The sequence below is a fragment of the Monopterus albus genome, unplaced genomic scaffold (genome assembly GCF_001952655.1).
Source record: "Monopterus albus unplaced genomic scaffold, M_albus_1.0 scaffold23.1, whole genome shotgun sequence".
NCBI classification, from domain to species: Eukaryota; Metazoa; Chordata; class Actinopteri; order Synbranchiformes; family Synbranchidae; genus Monopterus; species Monopterus albus.
The window spans coordinates 1,283,712-1,302,224 of NW_018127903.1; the positions used below are offsets into that span (position 1 = coordinate 1,283,712).

Consider the following 18,513-nt stretch of genomic DNA (forward strand, 5'->3'; position numbering starts at 1 on the left):
CTCTCTCTCTCTCTCTCTCTCTCTCTCTCTCTCTCACTCTGTCTTCTGTCTGTCCTTATTATTTCTCCCATGGTGTTCCCTTTCTCTGTCCTTTTTCTGTTATACATTCCACTTTCAAGACCTCTCTCTGGATCATGCCAAGATAAAGCCAACCTTTAAAACAGAGGAAATATCCTTAAGTGATTCATTATATCTCTCTTCACTTCACATGGAGATTAATTAATATCACTCTACTGTTGTCAAGTGCCTGTAATTCACGACCTTAAAACCTACACTTGTACCACGTCATGAAAGAATGTGTTTTTTCTTACATTCCTTTTGTTTTCCTTTTCTCTCCTCCGTTCTTTCTTTTTCTGTCATTCCTGTGCTTTTTTTTTCACCCTGGCTAATCATGGTGTTACAACAAAAGACGGGGCTCCATTATTGTATGTGCGCGTCCCAGAAGAAAGGAAATGAGAACGGGACAGAGGGTGGCCGTGGCCTGACACCGCACTATTAATCTTCCAGTAAAGCCTTGTCAGGCAGAAACGGACACAAATGGATCACTCCCATTAACTGGGGGAGTGTAGGTAAGGGCTTTAACAAGCGTTTACCAGAGTCCATTTTCTCACTAATGAAGAGGGGGAATACGCGACCTCCCAGCCAAACCTGCCAGACCACACTTAAAAGTGTAGATGGAAGAGAAAAGGAGGGAGGAAGAGGAACCAGAGAGGGAGAGAAGAGGAGAATATATGAGAATGGATAAAAAGCTCTGTTGTCATTGGTGACATTTTGCATCAGGCATGGTGAGGTTAAGGCTTGAGCCATCTTACCGTTCACCTGCCACCTCCATAGCAGAGAAAGGCCTCAGCTATGGGATGCCTATATGCTTGTGTCCTAGACATGAGTATGAACTTGAGCCCTGACTGTCATGGCAGCCCTTACCATAATGTGGGAAAAGACAAATCTTGCATGACCACATGAAAGCTAAGATGTCAAGACCCATATGTGGCCACACACACAGTTTGTCCTGTATTCTTCTCCTGCTTTTTTAAAATTTATTTCTGTATTAGATATTCACACACTATGGCGTGCAGTTGGCACATTCTTTGACCCTCCAATCTTTTGGGAAAAAGGCCACTATGGTAGGTGTCATCTCATAAGAGGTTTGCATTTATGCACTATGTTTTAAACATGTCTGTCATCCTCCCAAGCTCTCTGCCAAGCTGTCATGTCTGTGGCCAGGGTTCTGTCCACATAGCCCTGAAACCTGCTGGTACTGTGGCGCAGCTCTTTGGGAGGTCTCGACATCACACCGCACTCCCAAAGCGGTGTGTGTTGTTTTGTATGTACGTGTATATGCATGCCAGGTGTGTGTTTGTATCTGTGAATTAGCAGGAGAGATTTGGACATTGAATTTCTAATGCATGATGTCCCTTGACACAAGCGGGATGGGCCAGTGGTGGTTTTTGAATATCACTTGATATTAAGAAATGTGCTGGAAACTGTAAGGATCAAGTTGTGGTGGCACAGTGGAATTTATTGCGCCCCTTCAGATGTCAGTGTTTTAATTTAAGTCAGCAAATAATGGATCTTCAGATTTTCTTTGGCTGACAGTTCCTCTCTAAAAGTAATGTCCATGCATGTCATGTACTGTATGGTCTATCTGCATGTTTTATTTCCTTCAGCCATGACAGTCATGTGTTAAAACCCTTCAGCTAAGTTTTTTGTACATCAAACTGAAGCAGTGATACCAGTAGATGTGTGCATTTGGCTGTTGTTTTCCTCTGTGTCAAGTAGCTGTTAGCAGTGAGACTGGTTTCCCCACCATGGCCAGATCAGTGGAACTAGCGTCATTAAAGAGATAGCAGCACACGCTGACCCGAATGACACCAAAGAGTGAGCAAGAGAGGAAGAGGAAGAGAGGTGCGGCTCAGCCCGTTTGTCTGTTATCACTGGCTTTGTGTTCCACAGGCTCCCAGGGGAAACTATGAGACAAGAGGAAGACTTCACCTTCCTCCTCCCAGACACCCCACCACCGCCTACTGCCCCATTTTCCCTAGCACTCCCGCTCCTCAGCAGCTCTCCCTCCCCACCCCCCCACGCCCCAAACATTTTTAATTATATCTTCTCCCAAGTAGTGCGGCTCAGTAACCAAGGAGCTGACATTGATGCATGTGCTGATAAATCCGCAAACAGTGGAAACAAGATTAACAAAGATTTTGAGGAAAGGGTGACAGCTAATTTTGTGCGATGGTCGGCGTCTCATTCAAGAGTGATGTTTTTGATAGAGCAGGCCACGCCTGAGAATTTGTGCTCCACACTGGGGAGGGGACCGATGGCATAGCACAAGAAGTTTAGCGGCATTTGCACTTTTTAAAATAGTTTTTCTTTTTTTAAAATTATTTTCCGCTTTCTGCCAGTCCAGTTCTCTGCCCCCTCTGTTTCATTCAGTGTACTGAGTACTCATTTTACTTGATTGTCAACACATTTTGCCACACAAATATACTTCATATTGCTTAGAAAACCAGGAAGGCATAGTTTAATATGATCTTTTTTATTTTTCTATCTCTGATTATTCCAAATTAGACAATTTACCCATGGAAATAACTTGAGAATACATGGTGCATTTGTTCAGCTTCTTTGTCTGTCTCTGGACATTTATTTGAGGTGTGTGTATATATGTGCCAGTCTAATCAGTGGGATCTAATCAGCGGTGTGTATTGTAGAGTCGGTGACATGCCACTCAAGGCCCGTGGTCCTCTGTCTGAACTGGCTCTCAACCCACTGAGACACCGATACACGCTCCTCAGAGAGAGATATCAGTCTGCCTCATCACACACGCATGCACACACACTAGGAAAGAGAAGATAACAATCATACTTCCACAGCTGATTCCCTATTTTCTCATCGAAGAATCCACACCATCCTAGCTCTTTCTGTTCTCTTTCCCCTCTCTGCAGCCAATTTCAGGTCCATACAGTAGAAACATCTTGTAGATTTCTTTTCTTTACTAGGCCTATTTCTTTTTTCTCTTCCCTTTTTCCACCTCTTTATGTCATGTCTCCCTTCTCAGAATCGCCAAGCCTGTCTTTATCTGTAGGCAGCTGACAGCTTCTTTCACTTTTCTTTGTCAATTTCTCCTTTTCCCTCTCTCTCTGTGTCTGTAGCTCTTTTTTTCATCCCCCCCATCTGCTTTCGCTTTTGTTTGCCCAGCCCCTCTCCCATCCCAACTTGATAATGAGGAATGTGTTGTGACCCTGACCTCCATCGGCCCTGCAACCACCTCCGACCCCTCCAGGTGACCTCCAGTCCCTGTTTTGACAGCTTGATTAATTACTCAGTGTTATGATTTATGAGAAAAGCAGTATGTAAAAATAATAGACAACAGGTGGTCTTAAAAAAAGTAATAGATTTGAAAGAGCGTCTAGTCAAGATTGTGGTGATGATGGGTTCAAGGGGGTGGGTTTGTGTGTGTGTATGTGTGAGAGATCTGAAGAGAGAGATTGTGTTTTACAGCTGCTCTCCATTGTTAATTGCTTTCAACCGTTTTTTAAAGGCTACATCAGGTTAATAGGAAAATGTGTATTGCTCCGTGCATGGTCTCTTTAGTTGCTACAGCATAGACTTTTCCACATGTATTTGGCCTTATGGCGAAAGGATGAAGGAGATTCCAACATACATGCGTAGCTCCATGTGTGTGCTGTGAAGTATAAACCCAGCCATATGGTAATGACACTATGGAAAAAGTCCCGGAACACACATGCATACATACTGTAGATGCATATACACACACACACACACACTGATACACTATATTCCCCGCCACCTCTTTTCTAGGTTACATCCTGTGAAAATAAGCAGAGTAAATGGCAGGACAGAGCAGAGAGTGTTTATCCTTCACACTTCAAACACAGCTTGTGATTGGCTGTGGCGACCTCCTGTGACTCACGGACCTCTAGTGTAGCTTCACTTAGAGAGAGGTCAGCCTCTTGGACTGCCGGAGTGTGTGTGTGTGTCACTGTGGTTGTGTGCTAATACTGTGCCCTTCAGATTTATTGCCACTTGCAAGATTGTAGCCTGTTACACTCTCACAGTGTGCAATATCACTGCAGATAGAAATGAATATTGTACACATATAAGAGCAAATTTCATCTCATGAAGGTCACACTTAACATGAAACATCACACACACCCCTCACATAGCAGCAGTCAGAAACATTGGCAGGACCACCAGTTCTCTTTGTGGCTCTCACTCCTAGGTCACAATAACATGGCAGGGGTGAAGGGATTTCTCTTTGACTTTTGACCCACAGAGGTCATAGTGGTCTTGTGATGTTCTGTAAGATTAATACCCTGAGCGCAACAACATATTCTCATTATCCACTAGCATCTATACATTTTTTAACATGACTGAGAAGTCAGAATCTGAGTCTGGATTGAGATATACAGTATCTATCTACTATATTAGGATTTGTAGAAGTGTACATGAAATGACGCACGTTGCAAAGAAACTTTTAAGATATGATCTATTAAATTGTGATGGGAACTTATTTTTGTTTTACTAGAGATATGTACTGTAAATTTTTCTTAGTTGGTTACTGGGATATACACACATGCTTGTCTATTATGTTACTGTACCATGGTGAGACCTGTGAATGCACATGCATACAAGTGTTCATATGTATACAATGTTTATATGCGCCCTGCCGTTGACCACAGCTGGCTCAGTCTGTGCATATGGCTATGTGTCTCGCACCTACCGTGTGTGTTAACACACTAACTAGCTGTCCAGATGGTGAATTACAATTATCGATCGACAGCACTGTTTAAAAAGTCACATAGTGGTGGATTATTATTATTATTTGTTTTACTTTAAAAGCATGCTCACTTGTTGTTGTCATATACTGTCATTGTTATCATCATGATTATCACACAGATGGTAATTTTGCTGCATACCATTGCAGAGGTCATATGTCTTATTCAGAAACTACGAGACAAGTCTTATTCAGAAATTAGATTTTTGAAGAGCAGCCAAATTTTTCTTTATAATTATTATTGTAATTCTCTTCATTTAGCAGTATATTCCTTCCTTCCAAGGCCCACTCAACTTTGTCTTTCTTGCGTCAGTTATTAGTGGCCTACAGGACATGGTTGCTTCTCGGACGCTTTCATTCCTCTCGTCTTCCCTATTTTGTAGCATCTCTGCTTCCTCCTTCTTGCTCTCCGCACTCCCTGATTTATATATTAAATAGTTAGGCAGGAGGGCAGGAAGGCACCTATCATTCCATGATGTATATCTCTCTGTGCCCTCATTAAAAATACATGTGTATGCTTAGGGGAGACAATATAGAATATATAAATCAAAATGCTAACGGCATCAGAATAAGCCTCTGGTATTTATTTCCCCATAGCTTTCTCTCTGTGGGTTCAGGGCTCTTCCTGCTTACTGCATTTCCTTTGCGGTGTATGTGGCAAGCACGTTTGATACTTTTATATTAAAGTATAGTGGAAATATTGTTAATTTGCCCTGCAGCCAGTTTGACACTTGAAGTCGCACTGCTGGTTGAAACTTGGCTTATTTTAATATTCTAGTTTGTGATTTTTTTTTTTTAAGTTTGTACAGTTATTAGAAGATTTCTGTGTGGAAAGACATAATGAAACCAGAAAAATTCAGATATTTGGATGACCGACATCACTGCGATGAGACAGCTTTAAAATCTCAATCTCAATGAGTTTACACAGTTGCATCTTTGCGACTGACACAAAAAAAAAGAAGAAAAGGCTGACAAATGACATGTGTAACGTTTACTTGCACAATCGATAGCTCTGACAATTTCCACCTGGACGGTGATTAATGCTATATCCACCCCCATTCTAGCAACCCCCACCTCCAGCCCTACACTTCCCTCTGTGTGCATCGTGCAGAGAGCAGATGAAGCAGGCCTCTGAACTTTGTGTGTGTCAGTGCGCGTGCGTTTATGTTACACTGTCCGTCCAGACACTCGGATGCTCGATCAACCGCTGAGCACGAATAGTGGCTGAACAAATCTGCAAATTTACCAACATCAAGTAAATAAGTGACATATAAACTGGCTTTGGCATCACACTGAGTGAGTTACTCACTGGTGTCTGTGTGAGTGTCTTTACGTCTGTTCGTTCACTAAGGTGCTGAAAATAGGCAGGTCGGGTGGAGCGAGACAGGAAGAGAGAAATAGAAAGTGAAACGGAGAGAACGAAATGTAAATGCGAGCATGAAAAGAAGCTGAGGCATCAGGGATCAGAAGCTGTGCTATTCTCTCTACTTCCTCCACCCCACTGCTCCACTTTGAACTCATTTATAAATATTCAGCTCCATATATAAACAATATCCAAATGAGCCCAGACATCGACGCCAAGGTTAAAATCTCTGCTGCTTATTACAGACACGACTACTTGACTAGCTCCAAAGGTTAGCTTCTTATTCTGACCTAAACTATTTGTGCTCATTAAGATTAAGAAAAAGATAATCATTACCACAGAGTCTTATTTAGTTTGACTAAATTAGTGTACGACTACATTAGTGGAAGCAAACACTGAGCACAGTCTTTGAACTTCAAGTGAAAAGTTGTTCCAAATTAATTCACAGGGTAGATAGGGAGATGAAGCTCCAGTTTATCTTTATGTTTCCTATATAAACATTTCTGTTGACTGTTCCACTGATTGCTTAAACATATAAGATTTAGCAGAAGATCCAAAAACAAAATGCAAGTTGAGCGAAATCTATCTCTGTGAACGTGCAATTGTAATGTTAAGCCACTTCATTGAAGTGGACCACGTCTTAATCGATGTTGTAATTTTACTCTGTTATCATATTCGTTTTTTTTTTCTTTACCAACCTCGACATTTGCTGTCTTCTTTTAAGAAACCGTAAGATGATAATATTTAGTAGCATTTAGGTCTTGTCTGCAAGTACTCGTGCGGCCCCTTGGGTGTTGCTATCAAGACGAAGATTGATTTTGTGCTGACAGGCTGATGACAATTCTGTCTCATACCCTCTCACATCATCCCTAAGATGCACACACGTCTTTTCATAGCCTCTGTGGTGCAGTAAGTACTCTCCTATCCTTCTGCTCTCAGAGAAGCATACTGTAGTTGTGTGTTTGGTGGGTATGGGGGGTCTCAGTCTGGTGCTGTGTTAAAATGAGAAAGGGGGTACCGTGACTTAATCTGACAGTACTGTGCGATCTGTGTGGTATCTCCGCCTCGGGGAGAAGGGGAATGGGAAAAGAGAGAGACAGAGAGAGAGAGAGAAAAGAGGGGGATCGGATGGATAAATGGGCCCCGCATGAAAAAAAAAAAGCTCACGTAGAGATAGAGGCAGACAAGGTCACACAGCGGGGCGGCCCTGAGGGACAGGGAGAGCGAGAGAGTGAACTTTTTATTACAGTATTTACCTTCCTTTTTAGCTCCTTCATACCTCTTTATATACCTCATCATATGTCTGTTTTTTCTGTCCTCCTTCTTCCTGTAAACAGTTGTTACTTGTATGTGATATGGCTTCAGCCACTAGTAACTGAAATGCCAACAAACTGTGATGCCAACACTATGCTCCCCCTTATTTCTCAACTTAGCCTTTCTTCTTGGTCAGCCATTGTTCCTCTTTCAGATCTCATACCCGACTGTAGCCTGCAGACATCCCCCCTCCTCCTCCTCTTTTTGGGTTTGCCATGCTGGGTGACCCTTTCCCCCTTGTCAGTCAAGCCTGAGTAGCAAATCGGGAGCTGCGTATCAGTGAAACAAGGAAGCGGAGCGAGGGCTGTTGAGAAAAGGGAGCGCCGCTTGCCTCGATCCTAACAGCCCCCCGTCACAGAAAACTAAAAAATCGTAAGGTTCCCGAAAGCCAATTTTGGTGGACACCTATAGACTGCGCACTGATTCTTGAGATGTAAGACGCATGTTTACAGATACACAAATGCATTTAAATACAAGTGCAGTGCAAAAAAAAAAGCATTTATATGGTGCTATTCAACAAACCACCACACATACAACCTCAAATTCATGCAGCCATACCATCCACTTTCCGCACTGCATGCACCCGTGACCGCTATCAGCCATGCTTTGTACCTGTCAAGTGCTGTCCTTTTTCCCTGTACCCAAAGCCCTGCTCACTACATGAGAGCTCTCACATCAAAGCTTCGCTGAGCTCCACACGCACAGATGAAACACCCTCTCACTCCGGCTGCCTCTCTCCCTGCTCCTGCACATTAGACACATTTCATTTCATTACAACGCCACTGGAAAAATAGAGGTGATGCTGTCTTAAAGGGACATCTTATTTACTCTCGCACTTGTGTACTCACTCACACACGGGCACACACAGACACCGCACACTGTCTGCTTTCCTTTTAAATAATGTCTCTGGAAGGGAGAATAATGATCTGTTACCATCAACCTTGTGGTGAACAAACGGCATCTGATTTGGCCATCAAGAGGGCACATCAGTATCATCAAAGACTGTTGGCAGTACTGTTAAGACATCACAGTATGGATTCAGTTTCATGCTAATAAATTGCAAATAATGCTTAATATTATGATATTTGTATTACGTTTTACAGCCTGTATGTCATCTTTCTTTCTACCTTGTGGATCGCAATGTGGATTCATGCAGGGCGATGATGGAGGAAGGGTTTCATCATGATGATGAGACGAGCCCTGGTTCCCGTAGCAGCGGCAGCCTTTGTTGGGCTATCTGGTGTGGGACAGGCCGACAAAGGAGCGCTAAGGAGCATCCAGAGCAGGGTGATGGGGGTCGGGGCAACCCTCTTGACCGCTGGCCCCAGGGCACGGACTCAGTGTGGTTGTGGCACAGGGGCACCCACGGGGCATGGGAAGAGGCTTAGCCTGCATACTGCAGCAGAAAGACAAAACTGACCCGACGCTAGAAGACTGTGTGTGTCAGTTTTATTTGAGACGGTGTGTGTGTATAGGACAAAGACAGAGTGAACTAGTGTTAGCAATGTGTGTGAGAGAGATTTAGTAGCCTAAAAAGGAGGGTGACCCAAGGTTTGCAATGTGCATTTGTGTTAGACAGCACATCACAACACAAAGATCAGATTTAGCAGGGGCAGGTGTATCTTCAGTGTGCGTGTGTGTGTGTGTGTGAGAAAGAGAGAGACATGACAGTTAGCTAGAATCACAAAGACCGAGTGACTGAATAAAATCTAAAAGGGTGATGCAGAGAGATTTTGCTGCCACAAAACAACACAAAGACTAGTGTGATGAACGGTGGCTCTGTGGGAGAAATTAGCTTTGTGGGATTTGGTGATTACATCGACATTGTGCCGTTTCATTTGAATATCATGTTTTTTTCTAATATTTTTGATATTAAACAATCACAGTAGCAAGTTAAATGCTTAAAGTTTTGCATAAGAAAGAAATATATTTGGTAGAGAACCTTATTTCAAATTAGGTTGATTATTTTTCAATAAATGTTAAAAATACATTTTCCCAGTTTCTTTTTTGTGGTCAGTCCACTTGTGCCGCACTCAGTGTTGTATATTTGGCTGATGGAGAGGAGAATAAGCGGAGGAAGTGAAGGGACAGAGAGCAGTGTTGTCCTGACACCGACACAGACGTCTCAGTGTTCAAATAAATGATGGTTTCCGACATAGAGGTGAACTCGGCCGCCCTGCTCTTCCAGATTAAGTACGCCAACGACACTGGTCGCCTTTACAGCAATGTCTTTCTGGGTGACCGGGCAGCTGAAAGGGTTAGCACTGTTAGCTTGGTTAGGTGTTTTAGTTTCTTCAAAGGAAAGGCCATAGGCTATAGGCCACTCAGGGTTAGCATATGGACACGCTAAAGGCAAGGAACTGGGCCACTTGAGGTTAGCATTAGTATGGTTAAGGACAGAAAGGGTTATTGACCAGTAAGGGATAAGATAGAGCACTGAGGACTAACCATGGTTGTAGGCCACTTAGGGTTAGCATCAGAACACATGTAGCAGTGTTTCTGCGCTCTTACCTTGTGAACCATGACCGGAGGAAAAGGAGAACGAACCCCAAGGTGATGTAATGATGTTTAAATACAAGGGGCTTTTCTTGTTGTTTCTGTTATTCTTTTCTCCCATCTTACTTGAACAGTGTGTTAGCAGTGCAGTGGACTTCTTTGTCATTATTTAGTTTTTTGGCATACATTTTATTCATCAGTTTTGAGTTGAATCATTTATTTGTTTTAAATATGAACTTGTTTTTATGACGATGTTGCCACAGGCTGAACTGTCTTGTCAGTTATTTTATCAGGCTGCCACCAGTGGGCAGTGGCACAAAGCTGGTGTGGGTCTGATGAGACTACAGCTCTGTCTCTGCTTTCTTTTTTATCGACCTTTATTATTATTTTACAGTCTAATATCTGTATCGCTCTTTTGTGTTTCCTGATCCTTCTCCACTCCTTCTACAGCCTTTTCCTCACCCATTCCTGTTACTGTTGATCCGACTCTCTGTCTGTCTGAATGGATGCTTGTGTGTGTCTAGACTTCTGTGTTTGTGGGCAGATGCCTTTGTGATTTGTGAATTTGAAGTTTCCCTAGAAAAATCCTCATGTGTTTCTGTAACTCTCCAGCGTCACTTTTTATACTGTAGGCCTACATAAACATAAATACACTGAGACTAATAAAAATCTCGGTTTGCAGGAACATGGTCTATCTAGAATTTTGCATTCAAATAAATTCCATTATGTGGAACATGTAATTTTTTTAAAGCCATAAATCACTTGCTAAATTACCATCAAACTTGCTGTGCCTTTGAGTAAAATACAAAACTTCATTCTGTTATTATCACCGCCATTATGTAGCAGAAATCTCTTAAGGCTGAAATGAGAATTTCAAGATGCATTTATTGGATATTCTGTGGTGTTTTGAAAGCTGATGTAATAGTGAAATATATTTTTTAAACATATACTTTAAATATTATAATTAGTAATTTGATCATATTCAATTTTCTTCTAACTTAAAAATGTTTTTTATATTAAGATTTACATTACACATATGTCCAATGAGGGAAGGAGAGCCTTGTCTGAATTTTAAAGGGAGTGAGAATCAGACTAATTTTATAATCTGAATAAGTGAGAAAGTGTTATTTTGCCGTTGTCAACACACGGCAGGTGCTAAGGGAAGGGGTGTGTGGCAGGTTTGAAGTCGATGGGCATAGGAGGGACACACACACATGCTGTGTCAACGGAAGACAAGCACATTGTGTTAGCACTTATTAAGAAAGAGGAGACGTGCTGCCTCGAGAAGACAGTGTGTGGGTGTGATGGCGATTTGCTGAGGAAGCTGAGCGACGCTGCCTCTCTAAACTCCCTGTCACATCATCTAAAGGTCTTTTTGTCACCACTGATATCTTTCATACTACTTAGTGTGTGTTTTTTTTTTTTGTCTGTCTGTACACAGCCATATACCCATAAGTTTGAGTCTTGGGGTGTGTGCATGTTTATTCACAGTGGGGTTGTGTGTGAAAAGCACAGCCAAAGTGAAACAGGAATCCATCCATTTCCTGCTTTAGTTTCAGAGTGCTTGGGACAATAAACACAGTTAATTAAAATGACTTCAAAGTTGAAGAAGTCACTAAAGGTTACAAGAAAACTTCCTCTTCTCTACAATACATTTCCTATCTGTCATTCCCTCTTATTATATCCACTTGGGTTTCCTTCCTTTTACATTTTCGTCTTTTTAACTTTCTTTTCTTTTCTGGCATTTTGAAGTAGTGCACTGATTATTATTCATTTTATTTCAAATTTTCTTTGTCATATGAAAGCTCAGATAAAAAAAAAATCTGGTTTTTTTTTTCTGTAGTGTTTGTAGAAATTTCAAGTCACATACATGCAAACACATGCGCACACACAGATACGTAAGCAGTTGCAGCTAACTCTTTTGTTGAGCGATGGCGGGATCGATTGGGTTTGATATTAAGTGACACGTGGCCTTTGGACTCACTAAATGCTACTCACTGACTGAAGCCACCATTGCTGAATTCCAATTCCCCAGTTACTTTTCATGCTTGTCTCTGCACTGACACTCACTCTGCCATTTCTTTCCATCTTTTCCCCTACTCATTTCACAAGCTGTGTTTTTAAGTGTTGTTATTATTTGCTTATTTGCGATATTCACAGCTAAGCGCTTTTGCAAAACATCACGAGCCATTATAAGACAGAGTAGATCGAGTTAGGCCAAGGTTCTGAGCTTCAGTGTAGCAGAGATTATCATGTGGTATATCAACATTGTCTGGTAGGTTTCTTTAGTAGGCTTTTTCTTAAAGTAAGAAACACAACAAAAACCTGCTGTGTCAAAGAGTTGCATTCAGTTTCAATAAAATTTAACAAGAATAAATAAAGTAAAAAAAAAACCTTACATCTCCTTTGGAGTAATATAAAATGTTCTACAGATCTCTCTTTCTCTCTCTACTTTATCTGAAGATACATTGTTTTGTTGATATACTGTATATGGAGTCTTCTTTCAAGACATTTTGCAGCACTTTTCTCCACCTGATAAGTTTTTAGACTATAAAGCACTTTGTTATAGAACCATTTGCACAAATAGTGCCTGTTATATTACAGTAAGTGGCTATAAATCATTATATGGCAGTCAATTAATATCTCAATGATGCCATGCATTTATATTTCTTATCTGTTTAGGAGGGCTATGGTGTCATGGTGCTCAACCCCAATGAGAACTACAAGGAGGTGGAGAAGCCAGCCAAGTCCGCTTGCCCACTCTCTCCTACTGAGCCCTCGGACGAACCCGCTGAAAAGAGGGAACGCAAAGATGATAAAGAAGGCAAAAAGAAAAGAGAATTTTATGAGAAGTATCGCAACCCGCAGAAGGAGACAGAGACTGAACAGACCCCTATACGGGTAAGTCGGAGAGGGAGGGTGGGATGAAGGAATTGAGAGAGGGAGGAGAGACAGAAATGGGAGACAGGAAGGAAGTGTTTAGAGAATCGGGGTGGAGGGACAGAAGGGTAGATGGTCATCAAAAACAGACAATGATGGGGGAGGTGGACGGTGTGACAGTTTAGGGTCATGGGAGGAAACAGGAGAAGAGACTTAGGTGAGAAATTAGGAGGGAGGAATTCAAGCAAGTTCAGAAGAGACAAAGGAGGCAAGAAGGTGTGGGGTGAAGGAAGGTGGGAGGCAGCTAGCTCAGGAAGCAAAGGAAGGAAATGTTAGGTAACAAGGGATGGAGGGAAGATGGGAGGCAGAGGGAGAAAGTGAGGCTCTTGTGTGGTCAGCCTGTGTGTGAAGTGGTTGGCCGTGCTCCAGTCGCCTCTCAGTGAGCAAGTGTTAACCACATGGCCACGTCCCTCTCTCCCTCTTCCTGTCCCTTTTTCTCTCTCTTAGATGGCGGGCTGGTCAGTGCAGCTCGAGCCCTTCACTCTTGTTGACCGCTGGGATTATTATCTCCCTAACACACACTCTGCAAACACACTGCAACATTTCTATCATGCTACGCTGACCATACAACCCCTAATTAAACACACACATAGACACCTATACACGTGCACGCACACGGCTTGAGGCACCTAGCTTGCCCGGTTTACCTTGTGATCAAACAAAGAAAGCGACCCTGTGCATAAATCTATTTCTGCTGTGAACAAAAACACTATGGCCACAGTGATGAGAAATGAAAACAATGTCGTCCTCTTCATAGATGCCAGCAAAAGTCACGAATCGCATCCGAAGGATCCATGCATTTTTTTTTCTTTTCTTGTTAAAAGCTGCTTCTCTGTTAAAAGATTTTCAAAATTAAGGGCAAAGTGAGCTTGACTTTTTTTCCATTGCGATGTTTCATATGAGAAAAGTGTCCTCATTGATTAGCTGTGTCTTACTTTGGTTGATGGCAGTAGCGACACAGTAATGCATGTACATTTTTTGTGTGTGGGTGGGTGTTTGCGCTTCTGGTGTGTGTGTGTGTGAAAGACATCAGTCTCTGGTGTCTGACAAGACTTAGGGCTGCTGTGGGACTAGCGAGCGGCGTGTGAGCTGTCAACACAGGTTTTTTTTTCTCACCCCCCTGGCAGTACCTTTACACACACTCTAATAAGGGATAATTAGCCACAGTGCTTTTTTATTCTATCACACTTCTTTATGTGTGTGCTGGTTTCCCCATCATACAGCTGATGAATTTGCTTTACGCTATCAGACATGAAGGTCTTATGGTAAACAATCCATCATGTCATTTACAGTAATTCAGTCAACCTAACTTGCATGCTCGGTCTGCTCTACATGTTTTAATTTAAGTTCTACAGAATTAGAATTTAAAATGCAAAACACTTTGTCATATAGGTTATTTTATTTCATGATCACAACCCTCATAAACATTTGTGTGTGTGTGCGTGTGTGTGTGTGTGCACATGTGAAAATGCCATCCACATCTTGCTCCAATTAAATGATAGGAGCTTGTATTAATAACTTGTTTTAGTTTGATGATATAACTTGAATGGTTCTCTTATCACACAGCCAGTCGCTCTTTTTCTCTATTTATCTTTTTCTCCATATACATATATATCTATTCTCCTCCTTTTCCCTCCTCTTGCCTGTAATCTTTAACACTCAGTAATGTCAGCAGTGTGATATTGCTAATATGGTCCCAACCAAGGTTTCCCTGTCCTACGAGGAGGCGTGCGGTCATATTCACATCTTGATACTGGTCTTTGTCAGGGTCAGATGCACTGAGACAAGAGCCGGTGTGCATTTAAACAGTTGATTTTTAACTATTAAACCGTTGACTTTTAACTATTTCTTTTAGTGGAAGCCAGGACAGAAAACCTAGTAACTGAAGGAAATATCATGCTAGTCTAGTGTCATGTCAGGTCACCACTCTTTTTCTGTTTAATATACTTTACGCTTTAAGATTAAAGTTTTATCACTTCATACCATCACAGTATTCTGTGTTATGTCATTTAAAAGCATACAAAGATAGAGAGAGAGATTTAAAAATGCTTTCTTTATCTATTTTTTCACAGGAGCAGGCTAATACCATTTTGCCTTCATTAACCAGCAAAATGGGGGTCATGTAGAAGGTTTAGATTTTCCAGCCAAATACACTTGTCCTTAGATGCCAGGATTGCAGGACTCAGGATAAAGATTAATGAGTGAGCAGGTTGGCTCTGTGTTGGTGCCCCTTGAATTTTGACCTTTGATCTAGAGGTCAGAAGGATGTTAGTGTGTGTGACCTTACCTCTATCATCCACGCCTCCTCCTGCACTGCTTTACTCTCCACTGCTCTGCCTCTGTCCACATAAGCACACATTCAGATATTGTGTGCACACACACACAAACCAGTAGACAAAAAAGTGGTGGAAAAAGAACTAAGGTTTTGACGTGTGTGCGTGTGTGTATATATCTCTTTCTCCTGCACCTCTGTTAGTCAGGGTGGGTGGTGGATCAAATCAAACCTCTTTAGCGGGGCTGTTTTCATCTTTAACAGCACCCACCCAAGAAACATGCACGCTCTCACACACAACGCTTTTTATTCACTACACCTCACACCCCAAGTCTCACTGAGCTGCCAGACCACCTGCACACAGACATTTAGAAACACACACTCAAAGACAGTATATACCCACTGCTCCTTGCAATATTCTTAAATCCAACTTTACACAGAAATACCATAAGCTTGAATTAACCCCATCTTACTTCGTATTCATACCTATGAGAGACACAAAAATCACAATTTACCCTTTCTTCTTTTACTACATTGACTCACAAACACATACACACACAAAACACACACACACACCAGCCCCTGATATAGTTGAGTTGATTAATACGCTTCCTTAGACACATTAATAAGCTCTTAACTGCTTTTAGGATTCATACTTTTTAGCCTTGGGTTCATAGTGTGCAACCTCTCAACCTTATCTAATCCCTCTCCTCTTCTCCAGATCACTCACCACTGGGCCATGTTTAGGGGGATGTTGGTGGAGGAGGGAGAGCGAGAGGACAGAGGGAGGGATGGAAGGATAGAAAGCCTGATAGGAAGGATGCTGATGAGGATAGTGGAAGGTTTGGGGGTGAGCTTTCTTAGCCATATAGAAGTTTGGGAGTTCACATTACTCTGAATTTTAGCAGTAATCCAGTTAGCTATTTTCTGTCAGCCAAGCGGAGGAATGGCAGGAACAAAAGGCACATTCATGGGCTTAAGAAGCTTCCAAAGAGTTCACCCAAGGCTGGCTGGCTGGGATTAGGCCTGCAGGCCCTGGAAAGAAGCAGGGGAAAAAAGAGCAAAAGGGACAAAACACAGAGCTTTGCTTTTCTTTAAGCACCACTTATTTTTATAAATGACTGGAATACTTTTCTTGGTTTCTCTCATAGTGTTTTTTTTAATACTTTTCCCTTTAACATCTCACATTTCTTAAATGTTCAAAGAGGGAGAGAGAGACCGAGGGGCCCTCACTCCAATAGATTTTTAAAGTAGCAGATTGAGGCTATTTCTTCTGTTCTTTCTCTCCCACTATATTCAGTTTCAGTGCAACATCAAGCATGAGAGATCTGTATGACTGAGTCCAGTGGACGTTGAATGCTGTCACTATGACATCTCTCTGCTTTTCTCTACATTTATGTGTTTGGCACAGTCATACCACCATGGAGGAAAAATACCGGGGTTCTTCAGTGTGTTGGTGTTTCCACTCAAGGCGTTGTTTATTTTCCTTTTGTTTTATTTATCACATCTTTAGTTTTTCAGTCTTCAATTCAGGTGCAAGTTATTGTGGTCTCTTGACTGCAGAAGGGGACACATGTAGTGATGCATGTAGCATGTAGACGACAGTACACTGATCTTATTGTTATGGACTGCACAGAGCGTGTTTCCTAAATGAGGCAACAGGCCCTGCCTCTCCAAAATCCATTTTTCCAACTGCAGCTGTCTGCAGGGGCGTGCTAGCCTTTTGTCCTTGTCTGTGTTTAGCAGATCATGTATTTTCTCCCTCATGTTCACACTGCTACAAAACGTCCTGAGAATTCACCAACGTATGTGCGCACACACCTATACACACATACACACACAACAAAACTTGATTATAAACTTTATAACATGGACACACAAGCCACACACACACCGGTAATTGTATATGGCATGGTGCTGCAGTGTTTCTTTATGAGACTAGGTTTTTGCTCTTTGTCACCTTCACCCCTTTGCCCCAATCTGTGGCCCACAAGCAATTATACAGACAGGGTTTATTTGACCTTTGACTTGTGGTCGTGCCAGGAAGTAAAGCTCAGCATTTGCAAGGACAGGTAGGGACTTAACCTCTGAACTTGGTCAGAGGAGAGGTCAATGACCAGGGCTAGAGGGCAGCTCACCTGCTTGCTGCAGAGAGCAAATTGGCTAGATGCCAACTTTGTATAAGGGTGTGTATTTCTGTGAGAGTGTGGTAGAGAAAAAGCTTTGGCCTGTGTGTATTGGGCTTTATGAGTTTAGTATCCATGTTTAAGGCCACAATACAAGAGCACTGTGGTGTGTGGCATGTTTGAACTTCAGGTTAATCTTCTTGTCTTAGAATTTAGTGCAGGGAGGGAGTCTGTTAGATTTTGTGCTTTTTAGTGTGAACATTTTGGGCTACGTGTGTTGTGTAGTACATAACATCCGTGTGTGTATGAATACCTGTGTGTTTGCTCAAGGCAGAACCAGTGTAGCTGGCCTTAGATCCCCTGCTCCCAATCTTCTAGTCAGGTCAACCATCAAACACATCCGTCCTGCTCTCCCTCACACCTCCCCACCCACTGATCTCTCTCCCTCTCTCTCTCTCTCTCTCTCTGCACATTGCTCTGTTGTGGATACAGGCTGACCTGAATAAAGACATACACTGACACACATACAGTAAATGTACACACACACACACACACACACACACACACACACACACACAGCACCTCAGGGTCATCCTGGAACAAACACAGCCTTGTCTGCCTGCCCGCTCTCCTTTGCCTTATGTCAATTAATGGCTCGCAGTAATTTCACCTGACAATCTGGGCGGCAGCGCGAGGCTAGCCGAGATGTCACAGTGATGACCTTTCTGGCCTGCAGCCGCTCTTTTCTAATAAAGAATCTCACAAACCCACAGCAACTTCCTTTGTACTTTGTTAATGAGTTATTGATTTGAAACAATGCCCTGGCAAATATTGTCAGAGAAGACTGACCCCACCAAGGTCATGCTATTTTATTGTATACACTCTGAGCAGGCTAATCTGCACGTGGGATGACATGCACTCTATAGTTTTTCTCCTTTCGCTTGCTCTCTTTCTCACTCACGCAGTCTCAACTTATACTGTATATTTCCTCATTGCAAAGTCAAATAGCACGCCTACACATACATTGCTCTCTCTCTCTCTCTCCCTCTGTCTCACACACACATATACACACACACACACACCCACACACACACACACCCACACACACACACACCCACACACACACACACCCACACACACACACACCCACACACACACACACCCACACACACACACACCCACACACACACACACCCACACACACACA

General features: G+C 42.4%; 1 protein-coding gene across 5 annotated transcripts in view; it reads left to right on the plus strand.

Moving 5' to 3' along the window:
- The window catches only part of arb2a (ARB2 cotranscriptional regulator A), a 142,880-nt gene that overhangs the window by 43,014 nt on the left and 81,353 nt on the right, over positions 1-18,513 (plus strand). For all 5 annotated transcript variants that reach the window (XM_020594637.1, XM_020594638.1, XM_020594640.1 and 2 more), the window contains one exon: positions 12,651-12,869. In XM_020594637.1, the coding sequence (XP_020450293.1) occupies positions 12,651-12,869 (219 nt within the window). The remainder of the gene's footprint in view (positions 1-12,650; positions 12,870-18,513) is intronic.